Source organism: Camelus bactrianus, chromosome 13 (genome assembly GCF_048773025.1).
Source record: "Camelus bactrianus isolate YW-2024 breed Bactrian camel chromosome 13, ASM4877302v1, whole genome shotgun sequence".
Lineage (NCBI taxonomy): Eukaryota > Metazoa > Chordata > Mammalia > Artiodactyla > Camelidae > Camelus > Camelus bactrianus.
In genome coordinates this window covers 71,425,977-71,443,291 of record NC_133551.1, presented here as the reverse complement: position 1 = coordinate 71,443,291, position 17,315 = coordinate 71,425,977, and the positions used below count along the sequence as shown (strand labels likewise).

Below are 17,315 nucleotides of genomic sequence, written 5' to 3'. Positions count from 1 at the left end.
TGACTCTTGGAAGGAATCTGATACTCTCAGAAGAACAAAAAGCGTAACTGATCTTTGAGAACCAGGAAATCTAGAGTGGTTTCTTTACAGATTTCTCCATAACTCTAAACCATTCATTTTTCACTTAAAAAGTAATGACTCAGACTGGTCCACCCTAGTTTGCCTTCTGAGAACTTGGTTGTGACCTTTTCTTTCTTTCTTTCTTTCTTTGTGTTTGGAGGGCCCTCAGCAGTGGCTTGGGCATGACTAGTCCGTTTCGCTGGCTCCGCACACCTGTCCCCTGGGTTCTGCACCGCCCACCGCCCACCCTGCCCATCCATTTCGGTGGCTTCCACACCTCAGTGGATGGCACCCTCACCCCTCCAGATTCCCAGGTTACAGACTTGGGGCGTCTTCCTGGACTCCTCAGTTACACGTGCTACATCCTATCTGTCAGTTTCTGTCTTCAAAATAAACCCAGCCCCTGACCACATCGTCTGCTCCATTCACAACCACAGCTCTGACCCAGGTTATTGCCCCCAACTCAGCCCCTCCCTCCACCCTCGCCTTCCTGTGCTTGTTTCAAAGCAGCAGCCAGAGTGACCTTGACATAGGTTGGAAATAGAACTCAGCTCTTGTTACATATTTGCTCTAAATACTGCTCTGGCTCCCTGTCCCACCCAGAATCAAGGCCCATGTCCTTGCGGTGACCTTTCAGGATCTGCTGCCTCTGACTACCCCTCCCTCGGCTCCCTCTGTTTTGGCCACACTGGTCCCTGCTCTTCCTTGAAGCTGCTGAGCACACTCCTCCGGGAGGCCTGTGCCTGGGCCAACCCCCTGCCCTTCGGACAGCATCAGGCTGACTGATTCTGTTACCTCCAGGTATGCCCAGACCCCCCAGTTAAAACTTCCTTTCCTTCCCTCTTTCCTGGGACTTCCAAGTACCCTCACCTGAGCATCATCTGAGAAATACTGTTTTGTGTCTCCACCTGCTGGAGCACAAGCTTTAAGAACATAAGCAAAATGTGAAATGTCTGTTTTGTGTATTGACATCTCGGCCAGCGCCAGACCTAGAATCCGAACTCAGGGAATACTTGGTGATTTAACAAACTTTGTCCTGATAACACAGTCACACGTTTATCAACCCTCTAGCGCTGGGGGACAGAACTAATAATTGCTACTGGAAAGTTCCTATAGGTGGGCATGGCACCGGGGGCCTTGAAGTGTGTTGTGTATTCAGTAATTAGCATTTTCAACCCCACTGTGGAAACAGGCTCAGAGAGATTGAGACTCTCAAACCTCAGCAGCCGGAGGGATGATGCAGCCTGGGTTGGAGCCCCGTCCTAATTCCCCAAAGCCCAGTGGCTTTTGACTTTTTTTTTCATCCTGACCCATTTTTAGAAATCCGTCGTGATTGAGTACACACATATAAGTCAGTCATTACCCCTTTTCTGCACTGCAGAGGTGTTTCCTCATCAAGAAGCTGCTCTTTGCAACCCACTAACCTGCACACCAGCCACTCCTGGATCATGACTGGTAGTTTGAAGAAAGATGTTCTACCCCGTCTGCCTCACTCCACACCTCCTAGTTCTGTGTTCCCAGTCAAGGCCAGACTCATTGCTGTGGTTTCTCATACCACCTCCGCCCACTGAGAGTTCTGGGGAATAAAGAGTCTGAGATTTTTGGTCCTTCAGTAACAATGTCACCATTTAGTCACAAAGTACGTAGCACAAAGTATGTGGCCAAGAGTGTACATCTCTGTTCCAAGCGCTGGGCCTTCCTTACAGATGTCAGCTAAGTTCACTCTGACCTCCAGGACAGAGCTTTCTGTCTCTGAGTCAGACTCTAAGGCTTGAGATTTTATTGAGGGCTTGACATGTGTCAGACATGTAGCTGCATGAACTCAAATCCTCTCAAACACCTAGTCATCTGTTTTTCCCCTTTGTACAAATGAAGAAGTTCATTAATTCAGCAAAATATTTGAGTGCCTGCTGTGTGCTGAGCACGGTTCTGGGCATTGGAGAGACAGCAATGAATAAGGTGGATAAAACTCCCTGCCTCTATGGAGCTTGTATGCTAGTCGGGGAAGGCAGACAGCAGGCAAAGCCGTTGAGTAGAAGACATAGTGTCAGAAGGTAAGGGCTATGGTGGAAAATGAAGCGGGGAAGGTCAGGGAAGACGTAACAAGAGTGTGGTTGGGGCAGGCCCCGCTGGGAAGACGACGTTTGAAGACCTGAATGAATTCAGGGGAACGGACCCCTGTGGATATCTGGGGTGGGGCATTCCAGGCAGAGGGAGCTGCATGTGCAAAGGCCCTAACGTGTGAGCATGCCCAGTATCTTCAAAGAACAGAATGAGACCAGTATGGCTGGAGCAGAGTGAGGGAGGTGGAGAGTAATAGGAGATAAGGTGTGAAAAGGAACCAGGGGAGACTGGGGTCTCGCAGGCCATTGAGAGCACCTTGGCTTTACTGGGAGCGAGGAAGATGCCATTGGACAGTTCTGGGCCATGGGCTCTTGTGCTGCTGTGGCGAGAACAGACAATAGAAAGTAAGGATGGAAGCAGGGAGACCAGTCAGGAGGCGATGGCAACATTCCAGAGAGGAGAGGATGGTGACTTGGACCAGGCAGCTGTGATGGAGGGGGTGAAAAGTGGTCAGTGCTGGAGAACTTTTGAAGACAGAAATGATATGATGTGCTGACAGACTGGATGAGTCATGGCTGACTCGAGTTTTGTCCTGGGCACATGGTAGGATAGGGAAGCAGGTTTGGGGGAGAGGATCAGGAGTTTCATTTTGGACAAGTTGAATTTAGGGTCCCTCTTCCATAGTTGGACATGTGAATTTGGAGTTCAGGTGAAGTCTGGCCCGGCGATGCACACTGGAGAGTCACCAAGTGGATGGTGTCTTGGCCAGGGTTCCCAAAATGTAGAGCCTAAAGTAGAGAGCTTGTGCACCCTCATTTTATTCTGCAGAACAACCCAGAGAGATGCAGTGAGGGAGGCGGGAGTTGGGAGGAAAGAGAGTCAGCAGAAGCATGCATGGTGGAGTTTGCTGCCACCAAATGTGATTCTGAGAAGCCATGTAATGAGTCTCAGCTCCATTTCTTCATGGGGAGGAAGGGGGCAGAGTTTATCCATGGTCTCCCTCTTCCGGTTGGGTGAAGATTTGCCCTGTGGGGTACTGACTCCATGCATTTCTGGTTGCATATAAAAATGCTCAGGTGCCAAGGTGGACCCCCGGATGGGGGTGGAGGTCAGAGGGGCAGGGTATGGGCAGGGGGTGTGGTTGGGCAGGTTGTGTTTGCATCAGATCAGCTCAGCCGAGGCAGAGCTGGACAAGAGGCAAGTAAGGCCAAGAGGGTCTGGAGGGGTCACTCCTCCAACCCACCCAGATCTGCTATTGCTTTTCCTCCCTTATTCCCCCAAAGGGGAGGGTGACGTCCCATCAAACAGAGTTCCCTTCAAGGTGACATGGCCTGGCCCTCATCCACCCCCATTCTATCTCCCTTTACCCTGACCAAAGCTACAGCTGGCAAACATTCCTTTTCATTCCCATGGTCTCCATTGTATGGAAACACATTTAGTTTGTCCATTTGTGAGTTGATGGACATATGGATTATTTCCCTCTTTTTGTGGCTATTATGAATAATGCTGCCAGGAATGTTCTTGTACAAGTCTTTGCGTGGACATATGTTTTCATTTCTCTTGGGTAAATATCTAGCACTGAAATTTCTGGGTCATTCGGTGAATTTATATTTAACTTTTAAAGATACTGCCAAACTCTTCTCAAGTGATTGTACCATTTTACATTCCCACGAACAGAGCACATGGGTTCCAGTTTTTCGCCATCCTCGCCAACACTTGGTAGAGTGTCTTTAATTTTATATGCCATCATTTTAGACATAGAAATAGTTGTGCGGTGGCATCTCGTTGTGGTTTTATTTTACACTTACCTATTGAAGGGAGCCCAGAGCAAGAGAAGACTCTATGGAAAGCCAGACTGGGATGAAAGCTGGTGCCAGAGGTATTCGTGGTAGGTAAGGATGCTGTGTGGGATCTCTCACTAACTTCAGTGGGAGAGTTCTATGATGTAGAGCATCTTTTCATGTGCTTATCTGCTGTCTCTATGTATCTCTTCTTTGGTGAAATATCTGTTCAATTCTTTCACCCATTAAAAAAAATTAGGTTGCAATGTGGGTGGGCATCATCCAATCCCTTGAGGGCCTGAACAGTAAAAAAAAAAAAAAAAAAAGGTAGAAAAGGGGCAAATTTGCTCTTTCTGCTGGAGCTGGGACATCTACCCTCTCCCAACTTTGAACACTGACATTCCTCTGTTTCTCAAGCCTTTGGACTTGGAATGAATCACACCATTGATTTTCCTGGTTCTTCAGCTTCCAGATAGAGAATCGTGGGACTGTCTGGCCTCCATAATCTTGTGAGTCAATTCCTATAATAAATCTTCTCTTATTTATGTAAAAAAATTGGGTTGTTTTCTTATGAGTTGTGAGAGTTCTATATATAACCTGGATATAAATTCTTTATTACACATGCAATCTGCAAATATTGTCTCTGATCTTATGGCTTGTAGGTCCATTCTCTTAATGTCTTTCAAAGAGCAGAAGTTATTAATTTTGACAGAGTCTAATTTATCCATTCTTTCTTTTATAGATTATACTTTTGCCATCATATTTAAGAGATTTCTGCTTAATCCAAGGTCACAAAGATTTTCTTCTAGAAGTTTTATAGTTTTACATTTTACAATTAGGTCTATAATCCATTTTGAGTTAATTTTTACTTATGGTACAAGCATATAGATAAAGGGTTTTAAGATTTGTATTTTGTTTTGTGGTATATGTGTCTTTGGCATATGATTGGTTCTTATACCATTTGCTGAAAAGATTGTCCTTTCTCCATTGAGTTGCCTTTGCATCTTTGTCAAAAATTAATTGATCATATATGTGTGAGGCAAGTTTTGGACTTTCTATTCTGTTCCATTGATCTCTTTGTCTACCTTGATGCCAATACTACACTCTCTTGATTACTGTAGCTTTACAATAAGTCTTGAAGCAGGTAGTGTAGGTCATCTGACTTTGTTCTTTGTTTTCAAAATTGTCTTGGCTATCTAGGTCCTCTGCATTTCCATATGAATTTTAGAAGTTCTCAATTTCTACCAAGAAACTTACTGGGATTTTGCTTGGGATTGTAAGAGTCTTTCAAACCATAAACACAGTGTATCTCTCCAATTATTTAATCTTTCATTTCTCACAACAATAATTTAATGTACAGGTCTTGTACTCTTTTTGGTTTGATTTATCCTTAAGTATTTCATTTTTGTATTTCTTGATGCCATTTGAAACAGTGTTTTTTAAAGTTTTCAATTTCTGATTGTTTATTGCTTATAGAAATACAGCTGATTTTTGTATATGTATCTTGCAACTTTGCAAAACTTAATGATTCTGGTAGCTTTTTTGTAGATTCCATCAGAGTTTCTATTATCATGCTTCTGTAAATACAGCTTTACTCCTTTCTTTCCATTCTATATGCCTTTTATTTTTTCTTCTTGCACTGACTAGAACTCTAGTGTAATATTGAGCTGAAGTGGTGACAGCAGACATCTTTATCTTTCCCTAACTGTAGTGGAGAAACATCATCTTCTTTTTTTTAATAAATTTTTTTTTAAATGGAGGTACTGAGATTGAACCCAGGACCTCTTGCATGCTAAGCACATACTCTATCACTGAGCTATACCCCCCACCCTCCCATAAGATGGATAGGTCACAGGATATATGATAGTTAATTTACCTATGCATTATCAGATCACTCTCTCTACAACTTTTTTTTCTTTTTTCTTTTTTTTTTCAGTGGAGGTACTGGGAATTGAACCGGACCTCATGCTGCTAATCATGTACTCTACCACTGAGCTATTACTCTCCCCTCCGTTCAGTCTTTTATTATGAAATATGCTGTTAAATGTAGGTGTTTAATAGCTGCCTTCTATTAGTGAGGAAGTTCCCTTCCAGTCTTAGTTTTCTGGGACATTCTTATTTTTATTTTTAAAGATTTAAAAATTCAATTTATTTAAACAACAAAAAAAATCCATGTCATGCATTTCTCCTACTCCTGCCTCTTGCAACCAACCACCAATCTGTTCTCTGTATCTATGAGCTTGCTTTCTGTTTTTGTTTTGTTTTGTTTAGATTCCACATATGAGAGAGATAATATAGTATTTGCCTTTTCTTATCTTTCTTCACTTAGCATAATGCCTACAAGTTCCATCCATATTGTTGCAAATGGCAAGATCCCCACTTTTGTATGGCTGAATAATATTCCATTCTGTGTGTGTGTGTGTGTGTGTGTGTGTGTGTGTACCACACTTTCTGTATCCATTCATCCACTGCTGGACATGTAGGTTGTTTCTGTATCTTGGCTATTGTAAATAGTGCTGCAATGAACATGGGGGTGCGTATATATTTTCAAATCAGTGTTTTTTTCTTCAGATAAATACCCAGAAATGGGATTGCTGAATCATATGGTAGTTCTATTTTTAATTTTTTGAGGAACCGCCACACTATTTTCCATAGTGGTTGCACTGGTTTACATTCCCACCAACAGTGCACAAACGTTATCTTTTCTCCACATCCTTGTGAAAACTTATTTCTTGCCTGTTTGATAATAGCCATTCTAACACATGTGAGGTGATAACTCATTGAGGTTTTGATTTGCATTTCCCTGATGATTACTAATACTGAGCATCTTTTCATGGCCATATAGCTTTATGTCTTCTTTGGAAAAATGCCAATTCGATCCTCTACCCATTTTTAAACTGGACTTTTTTTTTTTTTTTTGTAATTGAGTTGTATAAAACTGGAAGATTTTTTTTTTTTAATCAGAAATGAATGTTGCGTTTTGTCAAAAGCTGGAACATCTCTTTAAGTTAAAATATTGTGGCACTTCCACTTCCAACACTAAGAAGGGACAGTGCTTGGATTTTTCTGTTATCTATTGAGGTAGATTTTCTTCCTTTCCTTTCGTCTGTTAACTTGGGGATTACACTGATTATAAAAGGTTCTGGACAAGTCACTTCATCTCTCATGGCCTAATTTTTGTTTTGTCTGTAAAAACGGGACAAAACCCATCTTAAAGCACATTTATGAGGCTGGCATGCGTTGGCATATGGACAATACCTGGCGCAAAGTAGGCGTTCCGTATAAACTTGTCAATATTTTACAGACTGGTTCATAGGTATCTGTGTTTTCATCTTACGCGCTGCCGCCTCTCCCTCTCCTCCAGGCAGGGACCCCTCTTAATTCTTTCCTGGCTCCAGTGCTTACTACAGTGACAAAAAATAGGCACAGTAAACACTTGAAATAAGGTACAAAAGAATGGGTCGCTGACTGCTGCCTACCCACCGCGGACAGCCGCACCCCACGGCTTGGAACAATGTCAGGTCCAGACTCTGAAACAGCCGCCACCAAAAGCGAACTAGCCCGCGGCCTCTTCCTGACCAAGCGGAGCCCTTCCTCCTGGGGCCCTCCCCATTCCTACAATACAAGTGGACCCATCAACTGCTGATCCCCATTGTTATCTCCGCCCCAATGTTGAATCTGCGGCTTCTAAAGGCGAAGTAACGCTCGCCGGAGCGTCCCGCCTCCGTCACGCGTATGACCAATCAGAGCGGCCGCACAGGGCCCCGCCCCCGGCCGGCGCTGCGTTTGTGGGCGGGGCGGACTCCCGGCAACGCAGGCGGCGGGGGGCTGCGTGGTTCCGGGACATCTGGGCTGTGAGTGCGGGAGCGGCGGGGTTGGGGATAGGAAGGAAGGGTTAGGCGGGTTGCCCTACGTGCGCCCTCACGGAGGGCCCGGGGCCCGCGATAGGAAAGAAGAAGGAGGCTGAGTCTTCCTTTCCCGGGTGTCCCGCCCCTGCTTTCCCCGGCACCACCTCTGGGACCCTTACTGCCCCGGTTTCTCTTTTGAACGTCGCCTTCCCGGTGCATTGGCGCAGCTTAGCTTTCCAGAGCGCGGCCGGAGCCAGAGGAGGGCAATGCAGGCTGTTCTCTTTAACTCCGTGAGAAAACGGAGACCCTCGGACTATAGGTCGGGCCCAGAGTCGCTTGGTCAGATAAGGGCGGAGGCCTAGTCCTGCCCTCCTTGTTCGCACCCCCAGCGTCGTCTGTTCTCGCATCTCCGCGGTCCCTGTTACCTGCGTGAGCATATGTGGGGGCTGGGGGAGGGCAGTGTAGTCTGTCTTCTCTTTGCTTCCCCCACCCCCGCAACTGGGCCCTGAGGAGGGGACCCCCAGGTGTGGGCAGTCCACAGGCGAGGAGTGGGAATGGGAGGGCTGGGGGCAGGGCAGAGTAGGATGAGAGTAGGATGTCTGGACCTAGTTTAAAAGGGATAGTGCGTTCTGGGGGAGACTGGTTGGAGGAGTCTGGGCTTGAGGCTATGAAGGAAGAGGAAGCCCCTCCCACTAGCCTGCAGAATTCCCTTCCAGTGGCATCAGTGTGTCCCGAGCCTGGATCCCTGGGGGGCCAAAAGGTGGGAGGAAGAGAAGGCGCTTTCTCAGGCCCCTCTCCTCACTGCTGGGGAAAGGCTGGCATGACCATGGACCCTGGAGCCAGATTTGGGTTCAGGTCCAGGCTTTGCCACCTACTAGATGTGTGACTTGGGGCAAGTGGCTTAACTTCTCTCAACTTTGGTTTTTCATTTGTAAAAAGAAAGGGAAGAAGAAGAGGGGGCAGGAGAGAGGGACGAGTCCCTTCAGAAATCTGATTTGTGTTGAATTTGAAAGTTATAATGCTTTATACTTGTGGACTTGCCCTAATTGTTTTCTACAAGTTAAACTAGTCGTAATTTCATAGTTAAGGTTGTTAAAGGGGGTTTGTTCTCTTTTGACATGATGGGAAACACGCCCTGGCCAGTTTAAAAATAATAGACATTTATTGAGTGCTTACTGTGTGCCAGTCACTGACCTAAGATTTAATACGCCTTACCTCCTTTAGTCCTGGTAACAGTCTAATGAGGTAGATGCTGCTATTATCTGTTTGGCAGATGAGGAAAGTTAGGCACAGAGAGGTTAAATAACTTGCCTGAGGCTGCACAGTTAGGGAGTATCTGAGTGGGGATTTGAACCCAGGCCTCTGGCTCCACAGGACAGCCTCCTTAGGGCTGTGTCTTGCTGTCTGTCTTGGCTTCAGGTAGAAGAACCCAGCTGTGAGGGTGCTCTGCAGCCTGGGAGTCTGTGACACCTGCCGCAGGAAGGTAGCCCACACACCCGGGATGGTGGAGACCAGGGACTTGGCGCAGCTGCGGCAGCTCAATCTGGAGCTCCTGAGGCAGCTGTGGGTCGGGCAGGATGCCGTGAGGCGGTCGGTGGCCAAGGCAGCCTCAGAGGTGAGCTCCTTGGCCAAGTCCCAGGGCTGAGGGAGAGGCTGGCTAACCCTCAGGCTGGAATCCTGGCCTTTGGGGGGGTCATCTGCAACGTGCCCATTTTATTGATGGTGAGAAAACCAAGTGAGGCCCAGTGTGAGAGGGACTGGCCTGGGACACTGCAGAGGCTGGAGCAAGGCTGAGGACCAGAACTTCATGCCTAGTGCAGGCCAGCTGGGTGGGTGACTGGGTGACCTGGCCTCTGTGTTCCAGTCAAGCCTGGACTCCAGCAGCAGCTATAACTCAGAGGTGCCATCATCTCAAGAAACGACCTGCATGGCCTGCCCACAGGGTGCCCACCACAGTGACTCCTGTGATAGGTCCTGGCCTGGCGGGGCCAGCTCGGGAGTGATCTCTCTCCCATCTACCAAGTGCCAGCACCAGGAGTCTCTGGGCCCACTGAGGCCCCAGTCAGCTCCCTTGCTGACCAGCTCAGACTCGAATGACCCAGAGCTTTCAGCAGAGCTGGACAGTCTGGGGACCCAGGAGTCACAGGCCCTGAGGTCCGTCCTGGCCCGACGAAGCAAGTTGTCTAAGGTAACTTGGGAGAGCAGGGCGTCCATTGATGGGCACTTCCTTGAACCTCAGTTTCCCTCTTCCTAAGGGGTGCACTCGTGGGCAGCCTCCCTTCCAGGGTGTGGGACTCCCAGGAGATACTGTGAGTTGTGTCCAGCTCAGCCTAAGTGCTTGAAAAGTTTTGGCCATTAGTTTCTCAGAGAGCACTTTGGGAAGAAGATGACGAGCCCCATTAGGCAGATAGGAAGACTGAGGCCCAGAGGACAGACTTGTTCAAAGTTCACATAGAGGGTGGTAGGGCCAAATTCTGGTCTTCCAGCCTCCAAGCCGCCAGCAGAGGCCCGGGGCCCATGTCAGGGTCTAAGTTAAGACACATGCCCTCTCCTCCTTGCAAAGTGGGGCCTCCTTTGGGCTGTTCCTGCTGGCCTAGTCCTTGTCCCTCTTTGCCTCCCCCCTCAGCCAAGAGTGACCTTCGACAAGGAGTCTCCAGTGCCTGAGAGGAGCTGGCGCCTCAGACCGTACCTGGGCTATGATTGGATTGCAGGTGTGGCCCTCCCCTGTGCACACGCCCTGCCTGGGAGCGGGGATGGGGGGAGGTGGGGGCCCAGCTTGCTTACGCCCCTGCCTGAGCCCCCACCAGGTGCTGCTGCTGATTCTTCGACTGTCCCACTCTCCTCAGTGAGGACCTTCAGTGTTGTGTCTCCTCTCTCGGCCGTTGGCACAGACGGTGCCCATCAAGTGCTTGTTGAATGAATGAATGAGACAGCTGCCCTTTTTTTTTTTTGGCATTTATTGTGTGCCAGGCCCCTGCAGAGTTCTGTATGTGTAGCATCTCTTTGCATTTCATTGCCCATCCCCCCCACCCCTCTGCACCTCAGTGGCCTCCTGGCTGGTCTCCCTCTGGCCTCTTTCTCCCTCAATACAATCTTTTTTTGTTGTTGTTCTTTCCAGGTTTGCTGTTCATTTCCAACCATTTTGACACAGCAGCCAGAACAAATTTTTGAACGTGGGAATCAGGTCATGTCACTCAGAGTCCTTAGCTCTTAGAGTAAAATCCAAAATCCTTATCTAGACTTATTAGATGTGAGGCCTGGCCTCTGCTGGCCCCATGGCATGACCTCTAACCTTCTGACTTTTCCCTCCAGCCTTGCTGGCCTCCTTGAACCTGCCATGGTCACAGCCACCTCAGGACTTTTGCACTTGCTCTTCCCTCTGCCTGGCATGCACTTCCCCAGGTTCACATACGCTGGTTCCTTTCCATTATTGAGTGCTCAGTTCCAGTGATAGATCTTCCATGAGCACGGTGTCATAGGGCCACTGTCCCTGCATTATTGCCTCCTGCATTGGCCATTTGTATGGTCTTCATGTCATTCATTCTCAGAAGTCACCTTGTTTGCTTGTTTCTTGTCTGACTCTAGTAGATCATAAGCTCCGTTGGACCAGGGGCTTGGCTGTCTTTTCATTGCTCTGTTTCCCAAGCCTGAGCCTAGAATGGTGCCTGGCACATGGTAGGCCCTCAACCAGCACTGGTTGAGTGAGCGAGAGCAAATGGGCAGTCCTTTGAGGTTGGTGCTGTTGGATCCTCATTTCAGAGGAGGAAACATGCACAGAGAGGTTGAGTTGCTGCCCAAAGCGGGGTGCTCTTTGGGGTTGCTGGGACCCGCAGTGGTGGGATCACAGGCCCCGTCCCAAGGACTTCCCAGACTGCCAGCTCACTGCCTTGCTTCGGGTCTGGAAAGTGGATGTGCCCGCCCCCGCCTGCCCTGTGTTCGTGCGTTCCCTCCCTGCTTTCTGAGCTCCCATCTCCGGCTTGTTCCTGCATTTGCGCACTTGGCCCCATCCCCTCTCGGCTCCCAGAGGGTTTGCCCCCTGTAATTCCCTCCTTTCCTTCCTCCACAATCATTCTTCCCCATCAGCACGTGAACACCCAGGACTATTAGTGAGCACTGATTTTACTGAGTGGCTGTTACGTGCAGGGCCCTGTTTCAAGAGCTTTACTCTGCTCCACTCCCATCAGCTCCTTTACTCTTCATGCTGATCTGATTGGGTTAATGCTGTTACTGTCCCCACTGACAGATGGGAAGGCTGAGGCACCAGGAGACTGAGGAACTTAGCCAAGTCTCACATCTGGTTGGGGTAAAGCTGCAGTCTGGTATTTCCCATACTGATAAAGCATCTCTCCTTTTACCTTCTGTTTGCTTCTAGTTACCACCCACGTTCTCTGCTTTTCTTTATAACAAAGCTCCTCAAGAGGCCACTGGACTAGACTTGCTGTCTCCAGTTTCTCTCCCCAACTTTTTTTTTTTTAAATGGAGGTACTGGCGATTGAACCCAGGACCTCGTGCATGCTAAGCACATGCTCTGCCACTGAGCTATACCCTCTCCCTGACTTTTTCTTAAATCGGGCTTCAGCCCCTGGCACCCACTGAGGCCATCCTCGGCTGAGTCATCAGTGACCTCCCGGTTCAGTTCTCATTCAGCATCTTTCCTGGCCCCAGGCGAGGACACAGCGGCCACTCCCTCCTTCCTGAAGCTCTTTCTTCCCTTGACTTGCAGACCCAGGCACTCCCTGGGCTCTTCCCCAGCTCCCCGACTGCTCTGTTCATTCTCCTCCGCTAAATCTGCCTCCTTATTCCAACCTCCAAACTCCCGAGGCCCCCTTAGCGCTAGTGCTTTCCACGCTGTCTTCTCCCCCATTTATCTATCTCCAGCTATCTCCAGCCCATGCTGCTCCTTGAACTCCAGAATTGTAGATCTGGCTTTCTTCTCTGCCTAGCTTGTTAGGTGTCTCAGATTCATGTCACGTCCAAAGTCAAGGTCCTGCTTTCCACCTCACGTATTCCTCCTGCAGTCTTTCCTATCTCTGTAAATGGCAACCCCATTTATGGAGCTAATGGCCATCATCTCAATCAGCCTTGATTACGCCTCTCCTTTTGACATATTCCTTCTCTAGTCCATCAGCACATCCTAGTAACAACATAGTTCTAGAATTCGACTACTTGTGCCCACCAGGATGCCTGAGGTAGCCTCCTACATGGTGTCCCTGCTTCCCTCCACCTTGCAGCAGCCAGAAGGGCAATACTTAAAAGTACGTGGCTGATCTGATGGTGTTGTGCCTTGTCCCCAAACCCTTCACTGGCTTCCCGGCCTCATCTCCTCTACCCTCACCCCTCCACCCACTTCGCTTCCTGGATGTTCTTAAAACATACCAAGCACATGCCTACCCCAGGACCTTTGTACTTGCTCCTCCATCTTCCTGGGACGTCCCCATGGCTCCCTCCCTCCTTTTATCAGGTGTCACCTCCTCAGAGAGGCCTCCCATGCCTTCCCTGCCTGACCAAGCTTGGTTTCCTGACTCTCTTACTTTCTGGCAGGTGTCACCTTTTGACTTTGTATCACAGGTTTCTTTGGTGACTAGTTCATCTGTTGCCACGTATTAGAATGTAAGCCTCACGAGGGCAGGGCTTTGTCCCGGTTACTGCTCTTTCCTGAGCACGTGAACAGTGTCTGGCTCTGTAGTAGGGGCTCTCTGAATGTTTTTACGTGGAATATGGGTATGTGCGAAGTTAAACAGACATAGACACAAAACCAACAGTCACATGAGTGGAGGGTCCCCTCCAGGTCTGTGCGAGGCATGGGAGGGGCAAAGCAGGTGGCCTGGGGTGCCCGCGCCTAGCATCCCCTGAGTCTTGGCCACACAGCAGCTCCTCTGTGCCTTGTCCCCTCCAGGGTCCTTGGACAATAGCTCTCCCATCACCAGCAAGCCCGAGGCCTTCTTCGCAAAGCTGCAGAAGTTCCGGGAAGCTAACAAGGAGGAGTGTATTTGCAGTGACCCCGAGTGAGCAGGGGCAGGCGAGGGGTGGGCAGGGCGGCTCAGGGTCTGCGTCGCCCTGGTCTGCTCACCCTCTCGCCCTCACAGACCCCAGTTCCTAGGCCTGCAGGAGAGCGGTGCCGTGGAGGGAGATCATGAGTGTGAGTGTAAACCCTCGGTGGCCACCTGTAGCTCAGCCAAGGCCTAGGTGCCTGGGGAGGCAGCTGAGGTGCTGGGGACTCGGGGAGGGAGGTCTGGGGTCCAGACGGGGCGCGGCAAGCCCTGGGTTGGGGATAGGGGAGAGCTGAGGCCTGGCCTCGTGGGGAGCAGGGCCGCCTGTGCCACCCTCCTCTCCGCTCCCCAGCCACCTTCATTTCCCCCCCAGCTGCCTCATTTTCCCTCCTTTCTGCACATCAGCGGGGGGGGGGAATGCCAGCTCAGTCACACGAGCACCTGAGTCAGCTGTGGATTTGCACTTGCAGCATACAGTGTAAATACACGTGTACATGTGTGTGTGAGGTACATGGACACAGGTATATGTGCACCCTGTGTGTGTGATTACACATCAGCACATGCACATATGTCCACAAATGACTCAGCGAAGCCGTGCATTGTGTTTGCACGGGTGACGTGCACGTGTGAAGATGCAGGCGTGTGCGCGTGTGCACACGGGTGTCATGCTTGTGTAGAAGGGGTTGCTCGGTGTGCACGTGGGCACGTGTACACGTGCATGCTCTGTCTGTGCAGGTGGCCAGGCCTGTGAGCGTGGCTGTCGGGGGTGTGGAGGGGTTGGTGGGCCTGCGTGGTCGGGGCCCAGGGATCTAGGTGCCCTGGCTGAGCGGGGCTCCTGCTTCTTGCGGGTCTCACAGGCATGTACTGTTACCGTGTCAACCGGCGCCTGTTTCTGGTGCCTTCGGATCCTGGCACCCCCTGCCGTCTGTGCAGGACACCACGGGACCAGCGGGGTCCTGAGACCCTGGCCCAGCCAGCGCAGGTCAGGTGAGCGGCCAGAGCAGGCAGGACACCCACCCTGAGGGAGCTGTAGGGGCAGCGGCTGCGGAGAAGAAGAGCCTGGGGCCTGCGGTTTTGAGGGAGGGCAGGATGGGCCATAGCAGCCAGGAGGCACCTGCAGCAATGCCCCTGCTGTCACCCCTGCCCAGGGTGAGCATCCCACTGTCCGTCCTGGACCCCCCACACCAGTACCGCATCCACCGGCGGAAAAGCTTCGACGCCTCCGACACGCTGGCACTGCCCCGGGTGAGGATGGGTGTGGGCTGACCCCTGTCTGGCTGAGTCCCTGGATGAGTCCTGCCTGAGGCCCAGAGAGGGTCAGGACTGTCCCAAGGCCACACGGCGAGGCTGGGCTCAAGGACCCAAGTGTGTGGAGTTCATGCTGGGCCACTGGCATCATCGGTACTGTTTGTTCCCTGAGGGAGGTGGGGCTCCTCCCTACCCCACGGCTTCCAGGAGAGGTGTCTGCCTGCATATTGGTGTAGTGCAGAGGGACACCATTTCTTGAGCTCTTGTGTGCTGTGTGAACAGTCCTTAGGAGGATTATCTTGTGGAACCACAGCAACCAAGAGTACTGGTGTTATCCCACTTTACAGATGGAGACTGAGGCAAAAGGGAGGTGACTTGTCCAAGGTCAGCCAGGTGGAAGAGCTGGGATTTGAACCCAGGTCCTTATACTTCCATAGTGTCTCCTGGGTAGGACAGGGGTCAATGGTGACCCCACTCCCAACTGAGGCTGGGGAAGCTGGGGTTGGCGGGAGAGAAGGGGTGCTGAGGAAAGTCAGTTTGCTCATTTGTGAAATGGGTATAAATACTGTCCTCAGGCTTATGGGGTGAGGTGGGGCAGGTCAGTGAATCGATACTTGTCAGGGGCTTGGAGCAGAACCTGTCACGCAGGATGAGCTCCGTCAGTGTCCACAGCCTTCCCTCTGCCTATGTGTGGTCGAGGCCCAGGGCCTGGGTCAGCAGGGTTTGGAAAGAGGCCTGGGGTAACAGTGGGTGGACACAGACCCCTGTCCAGGGGGAGCCTCAGTCTGTGGAAGACACTGACTATTTGGGGACCCCTTCACCCTCACGGGGGACACAGCCGTGTCTTAGAGGATACTGCCAGTCCAAGAGGAGAGGTACAGCCCCTCCCTGGGGTGTGCTCAGGCAGCGAGGAGGCCTGCCCCAGGCCAGGCACCTTAACCCCTTGTTCTCCACAGCACTGCCTCCTGGGCTGGGACATTCTCCCTCCAAAGTCTGAGAAAAGTTCAGCCCCCAAGAGCCTGGACCTCTGGTCCTGTGTCTCCTCTGAGGCCCAGCACCGGAAGCTGTCAGCCGCCGACCCTTCCTGCCAGGTATGGCCCAGGGTGCCCTGGGAGGATCAGATGCCTTGGAGCAGGCCTGAGGACTGCAGAGTCCCTTGGGGGCAGGACTTGGGTGGGAGTGCAGAGCCTGGAAGTGACTCTGTGGGGTCTCGTCCCCCTGGCCCTGACCCACGGCACCCCTCTAGGCTTCACTGCTCTGCATTGGTTACCCCACTTTGGAAGGTGACCCCAAGTCTGAGACCCAGAAGGAGATGAGGCTGGATATGGGGGGAACCTGCCCCCAAAGTGGCCCCTCTGACACCTCTCCCTTCACTATCCAGGCCTTGCCAACGCAGGTCCCACCCCCAACCCCGATCTGGTCAGAACCCTTGGTGCCCCAGCCCTGCGCCCCCCAGCTGAAGCCCTGAGGACTGGCCACCTGGAGGAGGACAGTGCCTCTGCTGTCGTCCCAGCCTCTCCCCTCTGGCAGGGGCGCCCATGAGAGAGGAGCCCTGCCAAGCACAGCTGGAGGTAGACTCAGGCCCCACCCACCTAGGCTGAGCAGGTGGGTGGGCCCAGGCCTGTCTCCTTCCTGGGTACAGAGGTGGGTGGGCTCTGAGGTCAGGGTGAGGGGATTCTGTGACACGTTTGTAAATAAAGTTCAGAGCTCCCTGCAGCTCCTGGTTCCCGCGTGTGCTAGGTCTGCCCTGCTGGTGCCCTCGGTGCCCGGGAGGTGCCCCGGCCTCAGCCTACACTCCCCTCACCTGGGGAACGATGCTTCTGACAACCTGTGCTGGGCGGGTTGAACCCAGCACCCTGAGTGTTGCTCTTTGTGCAGCTCCCAACTCTGGGTGTGTGGCCTCCCCAGACAGATGAGAGTGAGGGTCCCCCAAGTAGGCGGGGACCAAGGTCAGCATTAAAAAGCCATCTCAGTGGGGTATAGCTCAGTGGTGGAGCGTGTGCTTAGCGTGCACAAGGTCCTAGGTTCAATCCCCATTACTGCCATTTATTTTTAAAAAAATCATCTCAGCAAGGAGATTGGGGTTTCAGGCTGTCCCCTATGGGATGAGGCTGAAACTGTGACAGTGGGGAGTGAGTGAGCCCTCTTCTTGGTCCCTGAAATGGGGGATCCAGTGATGGAGGGGCTCTCTTGAAGTCCCTGGGCCAGGTGGCTCCATTGCTCCCAGCCCTAGAAGCCACAGGTGATCCAGATCGCCAGCAGGGACACATTGGGGATGGAGGGCCAGGATTCAGAATCAGAGCAGGTTGGCTGAGAGCCCAGAT

At 51.2% G+C, this 17,315-nt stretch overlaps 1 protein-coding gene across 5 annotated transcripts; it reads left to right on the top strand.

Annotated features, from left to right (window-relative positions):
- The first annotated feature begins 7,643 nt into the window (after positions 1 to 7,643).
- Positions 7,644 to 16,707, top strand: MIIP (migration and invasion inhibitory protein). 5 transcript variants are annotated; one of them, XM_010957519.3, is made up of 10 exons: positions 7,644 to 7,759; positions 9,173 to 9,368; positions 9,618 to 9,941; positions 10,380 to 10,464; positions 13,650 to 13,758; positions 13,840 to 13,892; positions 14,601 to 14,730; positions 14,892 to 14,988; positions 15,948 to 16,082; positions 16,373 to 16,707. In XM_010957519.3, exons 2-10 carry the CDS (start codon positions 9,255 to 9,257, stop codon positions 16,457 to 16,459), a joined length of 1,134 nt encoding a protein of 377 aa, XP_010955821.1. In that variant the 5' UTR covers positions 7,644 to 7,759; positions 9,173 to 9,254; the 3' UTR covers positions 16,460 to 16,707. The 5 variants fall into 5 exon arrangements, with proteins under 5 accessions (XP_010955821.1, XP_074233512.1, XP_045374480.1 ...); XM_045518524.2 differs by lacking the exon at positions 7,644 to 7,759 and adding an exon at positions 7,776 to 8,072; XM_045518523.2 differs by lacking the exon at positions 7,644 to 7,759 and adding an exon at positions 7,776 to 8,182.
- The last annotated feature ends 608 nt before the right edge of the window (positions 16,708 to 17,315 follow it).